The sequence below is a fragment of the Mustela lutreola genome, chromosome 5, assembly GCF_030435805.1.
Source record: "Mustela lutreola isolate mMusLut2 chromosome 5, mMusLut2.pri, whole genome shotgun sequence".
NCBI lineage: Eukaryota > Metazoa > Chordata > Mammalia > Carnivora > Mustelidae > Mustela > Mustela lutreola.
The window spans coordinates 7744037-7764600 of NC_081294.1; the positions used below are offsets into that span (position 1 = coordinate 7744037).

The 20564-nt window shown below is 46.6% G+C and overlaps 1 protein-coding gene across 2 annotated transcripts in view; it reads right to left on the reverse strand.

Annotated features, from left to right (window-relative positions):
• Positions 1-4924: 4924 nt before the first annotated feature.
• ATPSCKMT (ATP synthase c subunit lysine N-methyltransferase) overlaps positions 4925-20564 on the reverse strand; it is a 240347-nt gene continuing 224707 nt past the window's right edge. The window contains exon 5 of one of the 2 annotated variants that reach the window (XM_059173650.1): positions 4925-5236. In XM_059173650.1, the coding sequence (XP_059029633.1) occupies positions 5126-5236 (111 nt within the window). In that variant the 3' untranslated portion in view covers positions 4925-5125. The remainder of the gene's footprint in view (positions 5237-20564) is intronic. The other variant, XM_059173646.1, reaches the window with a different exon arrangement.

The following is a 20564-nucleotide window of genomic DNA, read 5'->3' on the forward strand; positions in this document are numbered from 1 at the left end:
TAAAGGGAAACAGATTCCTAATCATCTCTCATATGTGCAAAATGCTTTTGAGTTTAGAACATACTCTAAGTCTGAGCCCCCCAACCCCACCCCTAGAGACAGCACCAAGGCTTACCTCTGAAAGGTCCTATTTGTAGCCGCTGAGTCAGAAGGCTCCAGGGGCCTGATGTCTAGAGGGATGGCAGGTCTGTCGTAGGAAAACCATCACAGAGGTGTCACTGAGCCTTCCCCATGGGACGTGCAAGAATCAGCTGGAAGGACAGAAGCAAAGACGTCATCAGGCTCACACGAGACACCGTGTGAACTGTTCTTGACTCTTTCTGTAGGTGCAGGTCTAGTGTAAGACTTGATTCCACTTCTAACTAAGCAGGGAAGGTTGGGGAGCATAACGAACCCTCTCCCCCACCTCTAACTGTTGACCCGATGCCTTTATCCAGGGAGAACACCTCACAGCTATGTGGGACGCAGCAAACTCAGGGCAATTCCGAAAAATAGCAAAATTTAGTAAATGCCGCTGTGTACCAAAGCGGGGGGTAGAGTGATGGACCACAGGGCCAACCTCCCCCTCGGAAGCGGGTTCCCTCTCCTGGACGTCAATGGTGACATGGCCTCGCAGCGCTGGGCGGGACCCATGGGAGGACCTGGACAAACACCACGGCCACCATTTCCAGGAAAAGCCGGTGAGAATTTATCAGCTGCCACACACCACGGAGGGCCCGCGACAGGGCCCAGGCATGCCCGGTCCATGGAGGATGCCCAGAGTCAATCCTTGGTCTCCAGGCCCTGGGCTATCTTACTCAGATGAAAATCCTAGAGGAAGACCATTGTCAAGGGCAGTGCACAGCTCGGGCTCCCTGCTGGCCTTGAGGTCCCAACAACCACAATTACAGACCTCCAAGATTCGCGAGGTAAGAGCATGCACAGGCCTGCAGGGGGAAGGTGCCACAATCTCATAAAAGGAGGGCATGTGTGGGCTTAAATGGAGAGAGGACCCGTGAACACAGAGAAATAGCAGAGGCCACGAGATTCGGGAGGAGGACGTACAGAGGCTTACACGGAGCGTGCACACCAGACGGCAAAAAGACGGAGTATGCAGGCACACACGGACGACTGCCCACGGTTCACACGGAGACGGCGCCCATGGACTCGTGTGGAGAGACGCGCACGAGCTGCCAGGGGGAGACTCCAGATGAGCTCTGTGGGGGCTCCCACAGAGAGATGCACACAACTCCTGGGAACCAAAAGTGCCTCTCAACCAATGCCCCCATTTGAGAAAAAAAGAATGACCCTGGAAGGTCCAAGACTTCTCCCCGCCCACCCTGCCAGCGCAGGTCACATCCAGGACTCCAGACCAGGATGGTTGGACAAGACGGGATTTTTTTTCCTCTTGGCCTTCTTTAATTTTAAAAGAAACTAAGACAAAATTTCTCCGAACACCTTTCCAAACTGGTGTACAAGCAGGGCAGGAGCACCTTGAGGTCAAGTTCTGACACTTTGACGGCATTTCTCCAAAGGCCAGCTGAGAGCTGACGAAGGAGAGGCAGGTCTATTGACTCCACATTGTGACCCGAGAAGAGTGACCAGCTCGGAGCCAAGCGTGCAGATCTGCGGGGCCGGGCGGTCCTCCCTAGTTTCAGCCAGGCTTCTCCCCCAGGACTCCCGGGAGCGCCCATGTCCCTCTGTGGCAGAGAGCCCGGCCCTGGCCACATCTAGGCCAAAGGGGATTCTCTTGTTTGTATTTTGCTTCTTCACTCTCTCTCTCCCCTCTAGAATATTCGCAGAAGGAGGGTAAGGAGGTGACTCTCCTGTGTCCATGGCTCTGGTCTCAGTACCTCAACGAGAACCCAGTACATAGTAAATGTTCAGTGAGTGCTGCTGGGATAAAATAATGATAAACGAGCCCTACACCTAAATGCCCACGCTGTGCCCTGCGCAGAGGCTGTAGTACAGGAGATACGGTATTACATTTAAACAACGTTCTCGGGGTTCCCAGAAACTGTGTTCTTGTGTCCCGATAACTCACTACGGTTGGTGAAACAGTAATCAGAGAATGACAGGCTGGCCACGGAGAGATTAAGGAAGAGGAAGCAGGCGTCCATTTCTCTTTGTGACCTGGCCACAGCTGACACATTGCTCTGAGAGCTGCGCCTTCCCAAGTCCATCGGCCCCCAGCGATGCCCCGCTCCGCGAGTGCCTTGTCCCCGAGGACCCGGGTGCCACGGGACAGCCACGTGCCCTAAGTGTGCCACTGTCATTTTTCATACGGTTCCCAAGACTCCTGCCTGGAGCATATTTGTAAATGATTCAGAGGTGATGGAAAATGACACAAAACCACAGTCCTTCATTTTCCTGACAACCTGTCATTGAAACAAACGCGATCCCTCACGGTGGTCTTTGAGATCAGGCCACGCTTGGATGGTTGTGTCAACACCAGAGCAGCCTGGGATCCATCAGTAACGTCGGTCATTCCCAGAAGCCCGCTTTTACCGTAAGCTACAGAAGCCTTCCACAGTGGGCCTTCAGTAAACACGGCCCCTGGGTGGCAGGGTTCCTCCCAGAGGGGCCCGGAGAGGCGGAAAAAAGCCCCAAGTGAGAAGTCACCACCAGCTCACGCCCCAGAACAGCCCTGACAAGCTCTTGTTCTGGTCAGCCCAAGTGCAAGGTCAGCCCAAGTGCAAGGTATGAAATTGGCTATCTGGGCAGGTCTCATTACCGACATGTAAAATATATGTTTAACACACTCCGTTTTATCAAATTGGCTGCTACGGTCACCTGGAAACCACCGCCTTGAAACAGCCAGTAAGCATTCTGATCATGCCCGTGAGTTTTAAATCGTGCTGAAGGAGACGAAGCCAATATCCAAACACCCTGCACTTATAGTAACAGAATATCAGCCAGATCTTCACGAGACGCAGACATTGAGATAGGAAGTTGCAAATCTTAGCAACTTTCGGCAGTGGTCAGCCTGTCTCTGAGGCTGCTGTGTCCTTTTGCATGTCCTCCCCCATCATACACACACTCACACACACACACACACACGTACACACACACACACACACACACACCCATTCACACTCTAAAAAGCCTCTACTGACAACAGTCTCTTTAATAATGCACATGGCGCAGAGGGCTCGAAATTATCTTGTTGTTCTGCCTGAACCCAAGTGACAGGAGAAAACATTTCCCAACCCTCACATCCTTGAGATGGTAAGACTTGATTTGCAATTAGTTTAATGCTGAATACCAGTGCCCAATGGAACGGCATCGTAGCAAGACCGATGATTCTACTGTGCAAAACCATAAATAGCACACTCAGTTAAGACGGTCTGAATGCAGAACAAAAGGTGCCTTAGAAATAACCGTCCAGCTAACAAAACTACATCTCTGAGTGGGGAGGTCTGAATGAAATGAAATGATGTCAGATGTGTGCTTGAAATGTCGAGGAGGCTTGGAATGCCCTCCATTCTCTTGGGAATAGTTTGTGTTTGCATTACTAATTAATACAAGTTCCCAGTGAAGCTGTGTGTGTGTGTGTGTGTGTGTGTGCGTGTGTGTGTGGTGAGTACTCTAGCAAATGCCTACACCAAAATACACAATGTCAGAAACTGCATTTCTCTGAAAGTGAATGCCATTCAGTTGTAACCCTCAAGATTTGGACGGAAGCATGAGAATGAAGAGGCAGCTTGTGGAATCCGGATGGCCAGGATTCTGGGATTCTGCAGTGGTCCCTTTCTTTCCACCACTGCCAACCCCTGGATGCAGACTTATCTAAGAGGGAGTTCACAGAGAACAACCCAGAAGCTAGAAGGCCACAGGGACCCTCATCACTCAGGCATGAAGACATAAAAACACACTTGGCAAAGGCAAAGGGAAAAATGAGATTACCTTTAAAGGGGTTAGGAAGCCAGCTAGGAGTGCTAAGGATAAGCGCACAAGCCTCTTGCTGGCTGTCCTTGCTCACAGAATGTTAATTCCAAACGGAGTTGGCGGGCGCTCTCTCCAGATCCTTCAAAACACACAGATTCCTGACACATAGGCGGTAGAGTTAAATGAAAAACCAATTTACAGTTCTCATGTGAGGCGGAAAAAAAACTTCAGGGACTATAATAGTTAACAAACAAAGAGAGATGACAGCTTAAATTCGAATTTGGAGAGCACCTTGCAAAATGTTTGCACAGATGTGACATTATTTACATGATAATTTCATGCTTCTCAGCACACAGAGGAAAATAAAACTTGTTAGATGACATAATGGGACCATTAATTCTATTAATGGATGAAGGGTTGTTTCTAGAACCTTTCTGTTGCTTCATCATCTTGATATGATTGGCATTATTGCTACATCTGCATTCCATCACCTATTGGGAAAGGCAAGTCAGGAAGAAAACAAGTTTACTACCTTGCCTAGAAAAGTACTGTTTACTACTGTCAAAAATGTTTGAAGCCCTTAGGGACATTTATAGTTTCCTCCGAAATAACACAGGATTGAACTGTCCAGGTCCACGAAGAAGCAGATTTTTTCTGCTAACTCCAGAACAGAGCTGCAAATGTATTTTCTCTTCCTGAGGATTTTCTTCATAATAGTTTCTTTTTTCTAGCTGATTTTATTGTAAGAATATAAGACAAATATAATACAAAACATGTGTTAGTCGACAGTTCATTAGGAAAGCTTCTGGTCAACAGTAGGCTCTTCATAGCTAAGTTTTGAGAAAGTCAAAAGTTCCAGGCAGATTTTCCACTGCAAGGAATTGGTGGGGGGTGTTGTCTGTGTCCCCCATTCCTCTCCCCCTGCCCCGTCTCACTGTTCAAGGGTCAGCTGTATCTAGAATAGCCTCTAGCCGAAGTACTAAGAAACATTTGGGGACCAAAGAGCATTCCGCTCATTGAAAGAAGAGATTAAAGAGCTTTGTCTACAATATTTATTTCAGAAAGCACCAAAGAAATGAGCATCTATCAGCCATAAAACCACGAGGCTTCTTTAATGTGATGTTGCTACTGTTTCCTCAAACTGCGCTGAATCAGCTCCATTTCGGTGGCCGCGCTCTGGAAGCAAGAAATGATGGATGGCGGTTGCGGTGAGCTCCACTTCGAAAGCACAGGAGGGATTCTCTTCCGGCGGCGGTGCTCACATTTCATCACTTACTTGCAATTTCTGCAGAGGGCTCTCCAAACTGGGAAAGATGAGGAGGCCCCGGGACAGATTCAGATCCAAGAGATTTGAGCCTCGCCCTTCACCCTGAAAAATAGTTCATGTTGTCCATCCGTAAATAGAATTATAGCTCCGCCAACACACGCCCTGGTGCAAAGTGCCTAGGTGAACTAAAATTAAATGCCTGTGAAAAATGGCTCCCCACACATCAGCCTCTCTCCATCCTGGCCTCCTTCGCCTCCACCATTTGTCTTGATTTTCATTTAGAGCAGGGCACAGCGCAGCCTTTCCCTCCAGGCACACTCCCTCACCGTCGTGGGTGGGTGTGTACTGTCCTTGTCACCCACGGCGCTACACGGGGGGATAGAAATTACTTATTGATTTTCCTTTCTGTGGAATGGTGTCTTTGGAATGGCTTCTTGAACCGGGTCAGTAATGCACACGGCCCCAGCAGTGTGGGAACCTCGATGGGATGTCAGGCCGCGGGGCCGCCCGGCTCACTGCTCAGCCCTTCTGGGCACAGGGCCCGCCCAGGACCACCAGCACCCAGGTCTGCTGATAAGACAGAGTCTGCAGCTCAGAAGTTGGAAGAATGGGGGAAAAAAGGGGTGGGAGGTATTGTCCCACCTGAGTGGTGGAAATGCATGATGTGAGCTTTCTTCGACGCCTTTATTCTGGAGGAGGTCTGGGATGGCTCGTCCAGGAAGGAGGCTGCAGCTTGGACAAGCAGAGGCAGCAGAAACAGACAGAAGGGTCGAGATGGGTCAGAAGCAGCCACATGGGGTGGGTAGGACCTGCGTGCCACAGTAGGAGATGAAGCTGGGTATGGGGTAGGACCAATAGACAGAGAGTCCTTCATAGTAGGCAGACGGGTTCGTGTTTTATCGGGAGGTGGGCTCGTGCACCAAATCTGGTCCACCACCTATTTTTTTTTTTTTTTAAGATTCTACCTATTTATTTGACAGACAGAGATCACAAGGAGGCAGAGAAGCTGGCAGAGAGAGAGGAGGAAGCAGGCTCCCCGCCGAGCAGAGAGCCTAATCGATGCGGGGCTCGATCCCAGGACCCTGGGATCTGACCTGAGCAGAAGGCAGAGGCTTTAACCCCCTGAGCCACCCAGGGCCCCTCCACCACCTATTTTTGTCAGTCAGCTCTCGTGGGATCCCAGTAACCCACCCGAGACCAAAGTGAGCCAGCCAGTGGCCCAGGCAAACCTGTGTCTTGAGGAAATGAAAGCTGCATGTCTGGAGGAAATTGAGTCACACAACAGCTCAATCACATCCAGCCAGCCCGAAGGACGCCCTCTCTTTGCTCCGCTGGGTCCCATCCCCCTGGCACTGTGGGGAATGGCCCCGCATCCTCCTTCAGTTGTTGTGACAAATGCTCCTCTTGCTACCAAAACCCACTTTGATCCCCAGCTTCTTGCCATCAGCTCGGTACACACTGGAAGTTCAGAAGAGTCAGTTGGTGATACTAACTCTTTGAAATGATTGTGATAAAATCCAGTTTTAACTTCTTTCTCAAAAGCATACTTTAATTTTGTTCAAATGGTCTGCTCTACATAAGAATACAGTCGTCTCTGAACAAAAACAGTTTTTTAGGGCCCCTGGGTGACTCCGTGGGTTAAGCCTCTGCCTTCGGCTCAGGTCATGATCTCAGGGTCCTGGGATAGAGTCCCGCATCGGGCTCTCTGCTCAGCAGGGAGCCTGCTTCCCCCTCTCTCTCTCTCTCTCTGCCTGCCTCTCTGCCTGCTTGTGATCGCTTTCTCTCTCTGTCAAATGAATAAATAAAACCTTTAAAAAAGTTCTAAAAAAAATATAGATATACAGATATCTATATATAAACAGTTTTTTAAAAGTACCTTTCTGACTACCCGATACTTCTATATTAAGCTTTTGCTGCAGCTTATTGGAGAAGGAAACAAGCATCAATGCAAATCAGGTTACGCTTGGTTGTAGTTAAAGAAGAGAAATAAGCAAGGGGATACCAGAAGCTGAAATGAGTCACGATCTCTTCTAAAAGCAAAATAAAATAAAGAGGGAAACTCAGAAAACTTGTAATTGGGAAATCTCTAAGGACATTGCATACATACAGGCAAAGCATATTACAGATTTATTTTTCCTTCAGGGCTTTGCTACTTGGAAAACCCAAACTTGTTGTTACAGATGAGCAGACGTCCAGACCTTCCACGTGGACAGCAGCCTTGGTCAGCCTGAGGCCACTGCCAATCTGAAAAGCAGGTCTGCCATGAGCACTCATTGGGCTTTTATTATGAGATCTTCATGGTGAATAACAAAATAGCATTTTAATCACAATCACTATAAAACACATTGATAATAAGAAAAATTAGCCACCAAATGGCAGCTTAGACTTTTACTCATTTTCCAAAGACACTCCAAGGTAATTACTCATTTGAGGTTCCTGTTAAACTCAAATTTAAACAAGTAAGATTAGCTTTTATAAGATCATGAACTGCCGATTTCTTGTACTCTCCATAGGATGATTTATACTGTGTTTGGGCCAGCGGTTATCCCAATACTGCCTCCTGGTGGTACTGTAGCTTAATCACAGGAAGAGTTTTTTGAAAAACAGTTGTTCTTTGAAAAATGAAATATCAGGTGATTACAAACACTGTGACTTTTTTTTGGATATTTAAAGTTTATTTTATTTTTTCAGTGTTCCAAGATTCATTGTTTATGCATCAAACCCAGTACTCCATGCAATACACGCCCGCAAATTCAGATTAGTCAGATCAAATCGTCAAACAGCACTGGAAAAAGAAAGACAAGGTACAATCAGGTGCTGGTAATTCAATCTACACAGATTTTCCTTTACCTAGAATGGCAATACTAGACTATGGAGACAGTTTGGCCTTCAGTATGCCCTGGAAACCATACCCACTTGAGTTCTTGGAAACTGGTTTAAGGGACCGATGGGACCATTTCCCCTCACTGACTCCTGAGTTTTTCCACCCCGACAACTGTGGTCTTGCAAAACTTCCAGAATGCTTCATGCCAAATGTCCAGGCCAAATCCATTTTGTGTACTTTGAGATCCCATTCAAATCCCATCTTCATAATGCCTTCCTATCTCTCTCAAACCTAAAGCGAGTTCTCCTTCTGTCTAATAGGTCGGCAGTAATGAAACAGCCTTGTCTACAGTAATCACCTCTACTCCTTTATGCTTGTATCATATTACATCATGTACTCCCTTCACTCACCTCACACAGGCTGTGGGTGCCTTGCCGAGCTCTGCTTTTATATGTTCACTCTGTGTCTCTCCCCATAGAACGGACGTCTCCAGAGGCCAGGGCCCTCACTGCTCTGCTCACTACTGAACATCTTGCTCCTTGCACAATGTCTAGTACATGGTAGACACTCAACCTACCGAATGAATAAACATTTTGTGTTGCCGAAGGTGTTACAGTCAGTCCTATGCTTGCTGGTGAGATGGTACAAATAATTTGGAGGACAACTTAGCGATATGGATCAAACTTCGTTATGCAAATAGAGTAGTAAAATGTGAGCCAGAACTCAAGTATTTGTCAAGAAAATGGAAATAAATGATGTGAATCAAAGAATAATACTATGCAGCCATCAAAAATGATGATGTTCATCTATATTTACTGACATGAAAAAATGTCCATGACATATATTTAAACTCAGAAACAAAAACAAAAACAAAAACAAACCAGGATTCACAACACCATGTGTAATGGTTAATTCTATGAGTCGACTGGGCCACAGTGTGCCCAAATATTTGGCTAAACCTTATTTTGCATGTTTCTGAGTCTAGGAGACTGTTTTTGTTGTTTTGTTTTATTTTATTTCGGATGAGAATAACATTTAAATCAACAGATCTAATAAAATGCCGAGTGCCCTCCCTAATGTGAGTGGGCCTATTCAGTCAGCTAAACCCCCGAATAGCACAAAAAATGCTGAATCACCGCTGGTAGGAGAAAATTCTTCCCACCTGACTGCCTTCAAATGGAGACTTTGTTTCCTGCCTTTGGACTCAAATTGAAACATCAGCTCTCCCTTATTTTGAGCCTGCTGGCCTCAGGACTAGAGCTCTCTTACTGGCCCTCCTGGTCCTCAGGTCTTCAGACTCACATGGAACTAAGCCATCAGCCCTCCCAAGTCTCCTGTTTGCCAATTCATCCTACAGATAGATCTCAAGACCCCCCAGACTCCACAATGCATGAGACAAGTCCTTATAATAAACATGATTCTATGTGTCTATCTATATTGATATATCTCTTGCTAACTCTCTTATACAGACACAGACAGATATAAATACATTGTATTGGCTCTGTTTCTCCAGCCACCCCTGATTAACACACCATGGACAATAGAATCTCATGTTGTTAAAATATTACAACCGGATAGATTCAGTTGTGGTGCGCTGACAGAAGTATGCCCCAACTGAATGTTCATGCCTCCCTGTTTCCATGCTCTTCCAGAATCCCTCTCATGCTGACTCTCGGTATGCTTAGCCATTTCACGTGATTTTTACCCATGGATCAATAGCAGATACGATAGAACCACAGACTTGAAACATATTTGCTTGTTGGTCTTTGCCTTTCTGCTGTTCCTGAAAACCAATGCCACTGTGTGAACCAGCCCAGGGTAGGCTGCTGGAATAAGGAGAGACCACTGAAGAAAGGCCCCAGATGTCCCACCTGGGCTGGTCAAGGCCAGTCCACCAGCTGATGGTGAGGTCATGGGAGACTACCGCGCCAGAACGCCCCAACTGAACCCAGCACAATGGCCAACCTGAAGAACCATGAGCTACATAATTGCTAACAACAATAAATAATAAATAAATAAATGCTTAGTATTTCAAGCTACTGAGCTTTGGGATGGTTTCTTCTAAAGCAAACAATAACTAATAAATTATAATGGAACAAAAAACCTAGAAGCCTATATTCTAAATTGGTCAATGGCAGTAATTTCTACATAGAGGTCATAGATGACTTCATCTTTGTGTCCTGTTTATGAGGATGTATTATGTCTACAAGCACAGAAGAAACAAAAGGCATTTTTGTTTCGAAAAATTTATTCTTTAAAAGGGATCTCTCTCTTCTCAGATTTCCTGCGGTAATTACTATTTACACAACTAATACTCTGATTAGTTATCGAGTATTTTGATATCTTGAACTGATCTTCAAGGCTTTCCCTGTTATTTGACTACGGGAGGGGAACACGTGGTTGTATGTATTTGTGGCTCCGTGCGTGTCTTCCATAACCTTCAACCGGCCTATAGCATGGAATCATAAATGATTTCTTTCCTTTGATTTGAAATCACTCTTTTATATTAACAAGTAAGGCAGAGTCAGGAATAGAATAGCATCAAGAAACAGAGAGTCCCTGGTAATGTCTATGTTCAGAGTTAATGAGATGCTGGAAAAGCCAATACGCACATGCCTGGTACCATTGCCTCTCCCTACGCCCGGTGCTAACAGCAGGGGTCCCTTGGCTTGCACCATGACTCCATCCTTCCCCTGCCACTTCAAGTTTAACTCAGATTGATTTAAACAACATATATACACATGAAATGGTAAATTCAACAAGTCACAAAAATTTAGAACATAAATTTAAAGTTCAGTTACAGAGGTAATCTAGAAAGAGGATAGTTTTTAAAGACAATACAATAAATAACATGGGGGTAAAACGGGTGAACCAAGAGAGTCCAAACATAAAACAGATCATCCTCAACTAACTTTTTGGAATTTCGTTTTTAGACAATATGGCCCAAAGGCCAAAAGTTATCCAACCTTCAACCAAGTTAATAAAGAAATATATAGAAAGCAGGCATCATGCAGCTTTCTTTGACTTTCCCCCAAAGACTCCTTGTATGCTTTCAAGAGCAAGATGATAAGGACAAAACAGATGATACAAATGAGGCATGAGGTAGATTAGAAACTAAGCAAGACCACCATCGCAGCAAGAGGGTCATGAGGCTACCTTGGGGGGGGGGGGGGCTCTTGCCTACTATAACGCTAAGTGGTTCCAACAAGGATCTGCACCCCGGGGTTCTCAAATCTGCCAGCAGCCCTCAAAGAGGAGTTGGGAAGAATGAGGAGCTGTGTGACCAGGTTTCAGAGAATTTGAATCATTTAGGTAATTGGGCCAGCAGATGGCAAATGCGAGTCTTTGCAAGACCGAAATAATCAGTCTGGGAGAGAGAAGCTGATCTAGCAATAATGATCTTCTGTTTAGGGACCATTATTTTTTTTACAAAGCACCTTTCGCCACAAGGCTCCCACAGTGCCTCTGTGAGGACGGTGTGCAGTCTGCTAAGATGCTAGTGGTGGCTGAAGAAGTATTGAGGGAGAAGGGTAATCCGCACAATGTGGCCCCAGATGAGGAAGGGGCAGGCACTCAAGGGAGAAGCAGGAAAACCCCAAAGTGGTTCACCAAATAGAGGTATCTTTTGGACACGCATCTGAGAGTACTTGACCAGCAGAGTATTTGCTGGATTCTGAATGATGACTCATGAAAGATTAAAGCACTACTTCCTTGGGGCAAGATTTTCAAGTATGTATATATCAGATATCAAGGATTTTCTCTAAATAAAGGTTTAAAGAGATTAGCTTTAGCCAATTAAAATGATGAAAACACACACACACATACCCCTCCACTGGTCAAAAGAAACTTTTCCGTTTTGACAGTATTTCCCAAGATTGAACAGGTGATGTGCTGAGAAGTGGTCCCAGGGAGAAGAGGGAGAGCACTGTTCTCTCAATGCCTCCTTTCTTCCCCACCCCCCCTTCCTGCAGCCCCGCCCCCACCCCAACCCCCGCTCCCATCTGCCCAACTGCCAGTCAACAGAGGGTGTTGGATGCGATTGGGGCGCAGCACAGCTAGACTCCCGAACATGAGGAGCCATTTCTCTAGTCCTGCTCATGACCCCTTCACCGGCCACCTGAACTAAACAAATACAAGCCTCTAGAATATTCTGAGAGCCTGGATTTCCTATCCACTAAAACACACTGACATCACCTACCACAGCTCAAGTACGGCTTAGTGCGAGTCGGGAGCCAACAATCTGCTTACACTGCGTGTCAAGGGATTGGAAGCCCAGAGAACAGGGACCGTGGAACTTGCCCTGCGTGGCTTTCGAGGCACCTGAGTTACAAATTCCGGAAGCTCAGTGGTTAAAAATGCAGCATCGCTTGTTTATATAACCAGGGCAATCATTTGCACTAATCATCTCTCCCAGGGGCAGATGGGAGAGCCCCCAACTGAGCCTCCGATCAGATTGCTATTAGAATGAGGGCACTATCTGGATCACCAGGAGCAGGGGTGGGGGAGTTATGAGTACTGGGCTTGGGGGTCTGTGACTCTTGCTTCCATCTACCTGGGGGCCATCCTATTGTTAGAGGGTCAGATCCAAGTCAGACCTCAGACCATCTCACAGCAAAGTCACCCTGAAAAGATCACGAACTGTATCAGACTGGGAGCAACCCTGATCTTGCCATGCAGATTCCAAGCCCTCATACTATTTACTTCCCCTGAGCCGTTTCTCGACCATGTCAGCCATCATTACCTACAATTCCAGACAACCTGTTTCACGGGGGACATTGACAAATGGGGGTTTGGTCAGCAGGGTGACATGTTTGCTGAGCCCTCTGGAACCAGGTGACTTAGAAATTGGCAGAATTTTTTTAAATTGTGGAACTTAAATTGTTTTGTGGTGTGATTGTGCATAAGAGACATTCAACTTAATCTATTTTATATAACCTGGAGCAGTGCTGCCCAGGAAAAAAATTAAAGTAAAAATAAACAAAAGTAAAAGTAAAAATAAACAAAAAGCCATGGTGAAATTAACTTTCTTACTGAGAACATTATGTTAGTCTCAGGTTAACAACATAATGATTTGGTATTCGGATATATTGTGACATAACCACCACAGTAAATCTAGTTAACGTCCATCACCACACATGGTTACAACTATTTTTCTTGTGATGAGAATCTGTAAGACCTACTCTCTTAGTCACTTCCAAATATGCACCATGGTATTATTAACTCGCCACCATGCTGCACATTATATCCATGACTTACTCGTTTTATAACTAGAAGGCTGTACTGACATTAATTTTAATAATGTACTTCATTAACCCAATATATCCAAAATACCATTTTAACATGTAATCAATATTTTTTAAAAATTGAGTATCAAGAAGTTCAATACTTTTTCTTATCATGTCTTGGAAATCCAACACATATTTGACACAATTCACACCAACCATATGTGGCCAGTGGCTGCTGTATTGATCAGAGCAGCTCTAGAACCTAAATTGAACCATCGTGTCCTAGAAAGAAATACCAGAAGGTCCGTCTTCAGGGGCACCTGGGTGACTCAGGAGGGTGAGCTTTTAACTTTAGTTCAGCTCATGATTTTGGGGTCCTGGCAAAGAGCCTCACATCAAGCTCCTTGCTCAGTGAGGGGTCCGCTCGTCCCTCTGCCCCTCCCCTCCACTTGCAGTTTCTCACTGTCTCTCTCAAATAAATGAATAAAATCTTAAAAAAGAAAAAAGAAGAAAGAGGAAGGGGGGAAGGGGAGGGGGAGGAGGGAAGAGGGGGAGGGGGAGGTCTGTCTTCAAAGTCCAGTGTGACCTGAGGCTCTTCATTCCCTAAATGATTATGAGTCACAAATGTTTGTGTTTTCCAACTTCTCCATTGGAAAAAAATGTCTTCACAGCTCTTGTTTCTTTCCAGTGAGTGCTAAAAAGAGCCACCTGCTCCCAGATCCCCCTCACCTGCTCCCAGATGCCCCTCTGCCCGCCATAAGCCATGCTTCCTCTCCCCCTTGTGGCAAACAGCCTGCATCTCCTCCTCTGCCTTGCCATCTCCCGTGTCCCTGTCACTTTCCACATGGGCACACCCACTCCACGCACATCTCACACCTAGTTCTCAGCACTGGATGCCTGTAAACTGAATCGGGAGAGCACACTGTTGCACAGCACAGGCAGCTTTGCAACACCACACAACAGCTGCAAGCTAGGTGGGCCACGCAGGGAAGTTCTCGTGGCTCCAGTGCTTCAGTGACACAGTCCTGCCCTTTGAGTTTCTGAGCAGCCTTATAGGTTTTGCTGTTGTTGTTGTTTTAGCAAACACAGCTACAAAAACTATGGAGAAAAGTACACCCTCCAAGACCTGCTCATTCTTGTTTAATGACAGGGGCCTAAGAAGTTGTGTGAGCATACATTTTATGCCAGGAAAACCTCAGAGGATGTTATCCAAGGCATACTCCACCAGAAGAAATCCAGACCTGGCAAAAAATCAGCATCCAGAGCTGTTACAGGTATCTTGGAGTATCTCAGGAATTGCAGGCATTGGCTTGTGGCTCCTTCATCGATCCTTCCGCAGATGGCCATTTCATAACGCTTGATGCTGTAATGAGAAGCTAATAAATGGGGGTACTCAGCCCTTCCCTTCTCAACCGACACCAGAAGAAAGTAGCCGCTGGTTCTCCCCCCGGAGCATCCTCACTGTTCTTGGCACGAGATGATGCCAGCCGTAAAAGTTGCTAAGTGTTGCTTTTAGAAAGAAAATGAGATGCATGCGTTAGGTCTCAGCATGACTTAAGGAAAGTGCCAAGTTCAGTATTTTTTAAATATGCTCACCATAGGGACGGGAGGGGGAAAAAGTGTCAGAATCATCTATGAATCCAAATGCGTTTTTAATTGTGATTTGACTGTAGTTCTCATCTGCTGGTTTCATGAACTCCTGCACACCAAGAAAGAATGCACGTGTTCGCAGGTGTGACCCCTCCCAGCAGTCTCCACGGGCTTCGGGAGCCAGGACTGCAGATTCTTTTAAGACATTATTTAAGGTTCTCCTCAACTGTCCACACCGCACATTGATTTTCTGTCACAGCTCTATGTCTGGAGGGCTGGTACTCACCATTGATCCGCAGAGAGCATTTTTAGTGCATCAAAGAGGTACAGAAGGTGAGCCTCTGAGGGAAAGACAGGAACCAGGCTTTTAGGGCAGGACATGGCTCAGCAGTGTAAAAGTCACATCAAATATTAAGCTGAACTTGAGATTTTTTTTAATGTTCTGAAAGCTGTTGACATATGAGACACGATGGGACACAAAATAGGAAAGTATTATTACCTCTTCTAATGGAAAAACTCCCCCTGATGGAATGGAAGCTGCAGGAGCTGATAAATTGAATTCTGCATTTATCGTCTCTCATGGAGGACTTGAAGGTTGTAAATCACCAGTGTCTAGGCTGTGAAGTTCAATCAGTCAAGATGCTATGTCACGAAGTCAAGGTCATGAGTCAGTCCAAGAACAAGCTGGTTAGCTTTGCTCCATCCTCAAGAGTTGTCCCAGGAACTCTAGTGATGGAGTCCGTCTGTTCTGAGAACCACGGAGTAGCTGACTTCATGAAGTTTATTACAGCAAAGGGCAAACTGCTCTGGAGACAGAGTAGCCCACCTCCCAGGCTGGAGTGCCAAGGCCCATAGACATCCTACGCATCCAAAACATTCGACTCAGGCTCACTCTATTACTCAGATCAGGCTACCACAACACAATACCACAGACAGGATGGCTTCACAACAGAAATTTCTTCGACGCAGTCCTGGGGGCTAGAAGTCTGAGATCAGGGTGCTGGCACGGTTAGATTCTGGTAAGAGATCCATTCCTGGTCTGGAGATATTTGTTTGCTGTGTGTACACCTGGCCTTTCCTTGATGTGTGCATGGGAGAGAGAGATCTCTGATGCCTCTTCCTCTTATAAAACCACCAATCCCATCAGATTAAGACCCTAGCCTTTGGCTTCACTTTGCTTTAATTACCTGCCAAAAGCCCTGTCTCCAAATACAATCACACTGGGGCTTAGGGCTTCACCATAGGAACCAGTGGTAAGACACTCATACTCATCCTTTTACCTTAGAGGACAACTACCTCAACTCATGAAGGCTAAGAAGACAAAAGGCAAGGCCAAAAGACAACCATTAAAAATCTGCAAACCTGAGTTTCTGATATGATGATGACTTGCATAGTTCCTGGTACTAAATAGACCCTCCATGTTGAATGAATGAACAAAGAAATATTTTCCAATAATGGAAGGAGACTAATACAAATTAAAATCAAAGCCAGAGATGGCCTCATTCCTCAATGCTTATTCAAGATGAAAGTTGACCTAAAATGGCTTTTCTTTTTAAAGTCAGGATTTCAAAATACAAAACTATAGCATTTCAAACACAGATAATTACATTTCTTATCAAATGCACTGGTTCCTGTAAAATAATTCAGTATAATATATATCCAGTTTAATTAAAATTTATAAGTGGTTGTGGACTAAACCAAGTGTATCTTAATTAAATCGGAACATGGCTCACAGATGTTAAGGTTGACCCCAATTTTAATAAAGGAGAAGGAAATACAATCATTAGAGGCTTGGATGAATAATTTTGGTCAGGTGGAAAGTAAGATGAGCAGGAGGCCAAGACAGTCCCTTCTACTTCACGCTGGAAGTAAAGGCCCGACAGGCTGGAAATAAAGACAGACAGGGAACCTGCCCCGCCAGCCCCGAAATAGAAGCAGGGAGCTCAAGAATGAACACCCAAGCCGTCATCAAGGAAACAACTTACATGTGATCAGGGAGGAGGAGGACACCCTCTGACCACTCACACATCTCAGAAGTACCTGGTCAGTTCCGCCACTGTTCAGACTCATCAGAAATGGAGACACACTCTTAGCAAGGCCAGTGCTAAACACTGAGCGTCCACGTGAATAAGGTTACCAGATAAAATTTGGTGTCCAGTCTGCTTAGAATTTCGAATGAACAACAACAAATTCTTCGCAACAAATTCTTTGCATACTTATAGTATGTCCCAAGCAACAGATATCCTACACTTTTTTCCCATAAATTTGGCAACCATGTAACAAAGCCTTGTCAAGGAGTTTGCTGTAATTCTGATGTAAACCACAGTATTTGTTGCCAGCCCCTGCCGGGGGTGGGGAGAGACAACCTGTGTTTCAACTCTCTTGTCTTTCCAGTCCACCTGGTCAACAGTCCTTTCTGATGGATCTTCCGTAGAGCAGGCCAGACCGGGAGGAGCATGCAGGCAGAGGGAATGACGCCGGTCCGAAAATCAATCTAGAAGCTTTTATTTCACGTCTCTGTTGTATACAAACCTGGGCCATGGCTCCCATCTGAAACAAAGCCAGACGGCATCTGTGCACTCCAGGAGAGACCCTGGGCCGATGGGGAAACTGAGGCCCCACATGGAGAAGCAGGTGGTCTTCCCAAGCTTTGGGTGGCTCTTACTCGCAGAGCTAAGCAGGGTGCTCAGTTACTATAAATCATCCTTCCACAAGCTTCCCAACACATAGTAAAGCGTGTAAGGGCTACAGTCACACTGAAAAAAAGTGCATCCCTTCCTATGTAGATGCTCAGGAAAGATTTACACGGGTTAAAGCCTACTCATGGGTTCAATGGTTCATTCAACAATACTTACGCATTATCAACCCTGTGCCCACCACTGTTGTTGACGCTGAGCCTACAGATGCACGCCTGCCTGCAAACAGACTGACCAGATGCTCCCCACACCCTTTCCTGCCTCTGCTGGACACCACCAGACTACATTTCCCAGCCTGCCTTGCAGCTATGTGGTCACGTGCCTGAGCACTAACCAGGGGTGCCGTGGGGTGCTCCCAGCCAAGGTCCGCTGAAAACCTTCCGTGTCAAATCCTCCATCTGTCCCCCCAACCAAATCTGCCAAGTCCAGGCACAGTGAGCCCCGGCAGAGGAAGGAGGAGCCGCACAAGGCCCACGGAAGGCTTGCTTGGGCACCAGACACTCATGTGGAACTGCCATTCGAGAAAAGGAAATAATCCCCGTATTGTGTGAGATCAGAGGGGTGGAGAGTTCTCGGTCCCAACAGTTCGACTACCTTGATGCACTTGCCTCGGTGGGATTTACACGGAAAGTCAGGTAGCAGATCAATGCACACACAAAGATGGATACGCCGACAAATTAATTACAACCTGCAAGGGTTCTACAGAAACAACCAGAGAGCAGCCATAAAAAATAACGGAGTTGGAGGGCTGCTTCAGACTGGGCCGGTAATGAGCCAGTTGAATAGGGGATGGCGAGGGGAACACCGGGGGCTCATGGAGCGTTTCTTCCGTGGCAGGCCCTGGGATAAGAACTTGATCCACTTAAACTCCTTTGCTCTCACAACAAGCCTACAAGGTGAGGATTATCAGTATCTTCCCTTTACAGACAAAGATAAGGCTGCTTGGGGCCAGCATATATTCTGACTGGTGGAAGCCTATGCTATCCCAATTGTTAAGTCTTGTTAACGCTGGCCCTAGGTTAGGGGATGGCTGGTGGGTGGAGTTTCAGGCAGAGCAAAGGCTCTCCGTCAGGGGTGATTCTGCCAATTCAGAGACCTTTGACAGCATCTGGAGACATTTGTAGTGATCACAACTTGGCATGGCAGGATGCTACTGACGTGCACTTGGTAGAAGCCAGGGACACTCCTGAATACTCTAGAATGCAAATGTCAGACCCACAACAAAGAACGATGCAGCCCCAAATGTCAACAGTGCTGGGGTTGAAAAGTCTCGGGGAGAGGAAGGAATGTGTGCGATGCTCCTGGGGCAAGAGAGTCCCAGCACGGCTGGAACTGAGTATACGTTAGACAGAAGAAAACAAGTCAGCAAGGGAGGCAGGGGCAGGTGTGCACAAGAGGACGCTTGGACGTGAGTGTGGGAGCTGGGGTTTTACTTTAAATGTAAAGGGAAGCGAAATGGGCACTGACGACTACTACAGGAAATAGAAAAGAAAAGGGGTCAGAGTCATAAGGCGGCCATCTCACGGTGGCCTTGGTGAGATTCAAGAGGGTTGGAACAAGGAGTGATGGCAGAGGAAGAGAAAAGCAAATGCACTTGAACTGTACCTTGACATGGGCTATGGCAAGGTGGATGGATGCTTGCAGGGGGGGTGGGAGGGAGAGCAGCGCGGTGGCTGGCTGGCGGGGAGGGGTGACATTTACTGACTATGGAAGGGAAGGAAGATAGCAGGAGGAGGACATGGCAGTTCTGGGAAGCCTGTGAGACCAGAAGTATGAAGCCGATGGTCGGAGGTAGGGGTGTCAGGTTCACAGCACACACCTGGGCTGGGGACTTATATGTGGGAGTCATGAGAGCAAATCTGACCACTCAGGGGCAGAGAGAGAGCCGGGAGTAAACGTGAGCCCAGGGGCCCTCAGATAGTTGCAGTTGGGGAGAAGCAATGGAACGAGCGATGGGAAAGAGCAAGAAAAGAGGTCAGGTCAGAAGAAATCCTGGAGCACGAGGTTCTGGTAGACAGTGTCTCCTCCAAAAGAAGAGTCATCCTCTGTCCCGACTGGATGTGGAGACTACTGGTGGCCTCGAAGACAGCCAGTCAAAATAAAAGTGGGTAAAAAACGAGCATAAGGAATAACACGGAGGACATGGGGAGATGGAGAGAAGTGAGTTGGGGGAAATGGGAGTGGGAGATGAACCATGAGAGACTGTGGACTCTGAGAAACAAACTGAGGGTGTTGGAGGGGAGGGAGGTGGGGGTTTGGGTGAGCCTGGCAGTGGGTATAGTGAAGGGCATGTATTGCATGGAGCACTGGGTGTGGTGCATAAACTATGAATTCTGCAACACTGAAAAGAAATTAAAAAATAAATAAAAATTTTAAAAAAATAGATCTCAAGGGTCTGAGATGGGAAACAGAGACCGTAGGCCCATAGTCCTTACAAGGTTGAGGATTCCTCCTGTGAAATGGAGCAGAACGATAGGGCACTAACTCCAGCAGAAGGGGGTCAAAGATGATCTAGGTGGATCAGATAAAACCACGGCTTGTTTGTACGCTACAAAAAATGATCCAGCAGAAACGGATGACATTGGAAGGAGGGAAAGAAACATGCAGGAGTTCAATCCTCGACAAAACAGTAGGAACGGCAGCCTCCAGTCTGGGGATGGAGAACGGAGAAGTACTTCAGGGCTTGTAGGTGTCTAGCTGCGACAGTACTAAATTGAATGCTTCCATCTCATTCCTTCTATTTTCACAGCTGACACCTCGCTAATGACCCGGTCATGGGAGGGATGGGAAGGAAGAGGAACCTGGAGATTTAAGGAGAAAAACTGATGCACGGAATAGTTATTCCAGAGAATGGAGAGCAAGTATCCCAGGGCAGAGAAACAGGTTTGGGGGGAAGACTTGGGAACTCACCGAAAGTTTGAAACCATCAATTTGAAGTGAATTGAATCAGCCAAGTGGCCTGAAATTCTATAGCACCCCCGAGAGCTGAGATGCAGACGTAGACAGAGCCTGTTTCCAAGACTGCAGTGGGATGGAATCGTCGGCCTCTCCGGGGCACACCCAGATCCCTGGCCCGGGACCCGCCCCTCACTCCC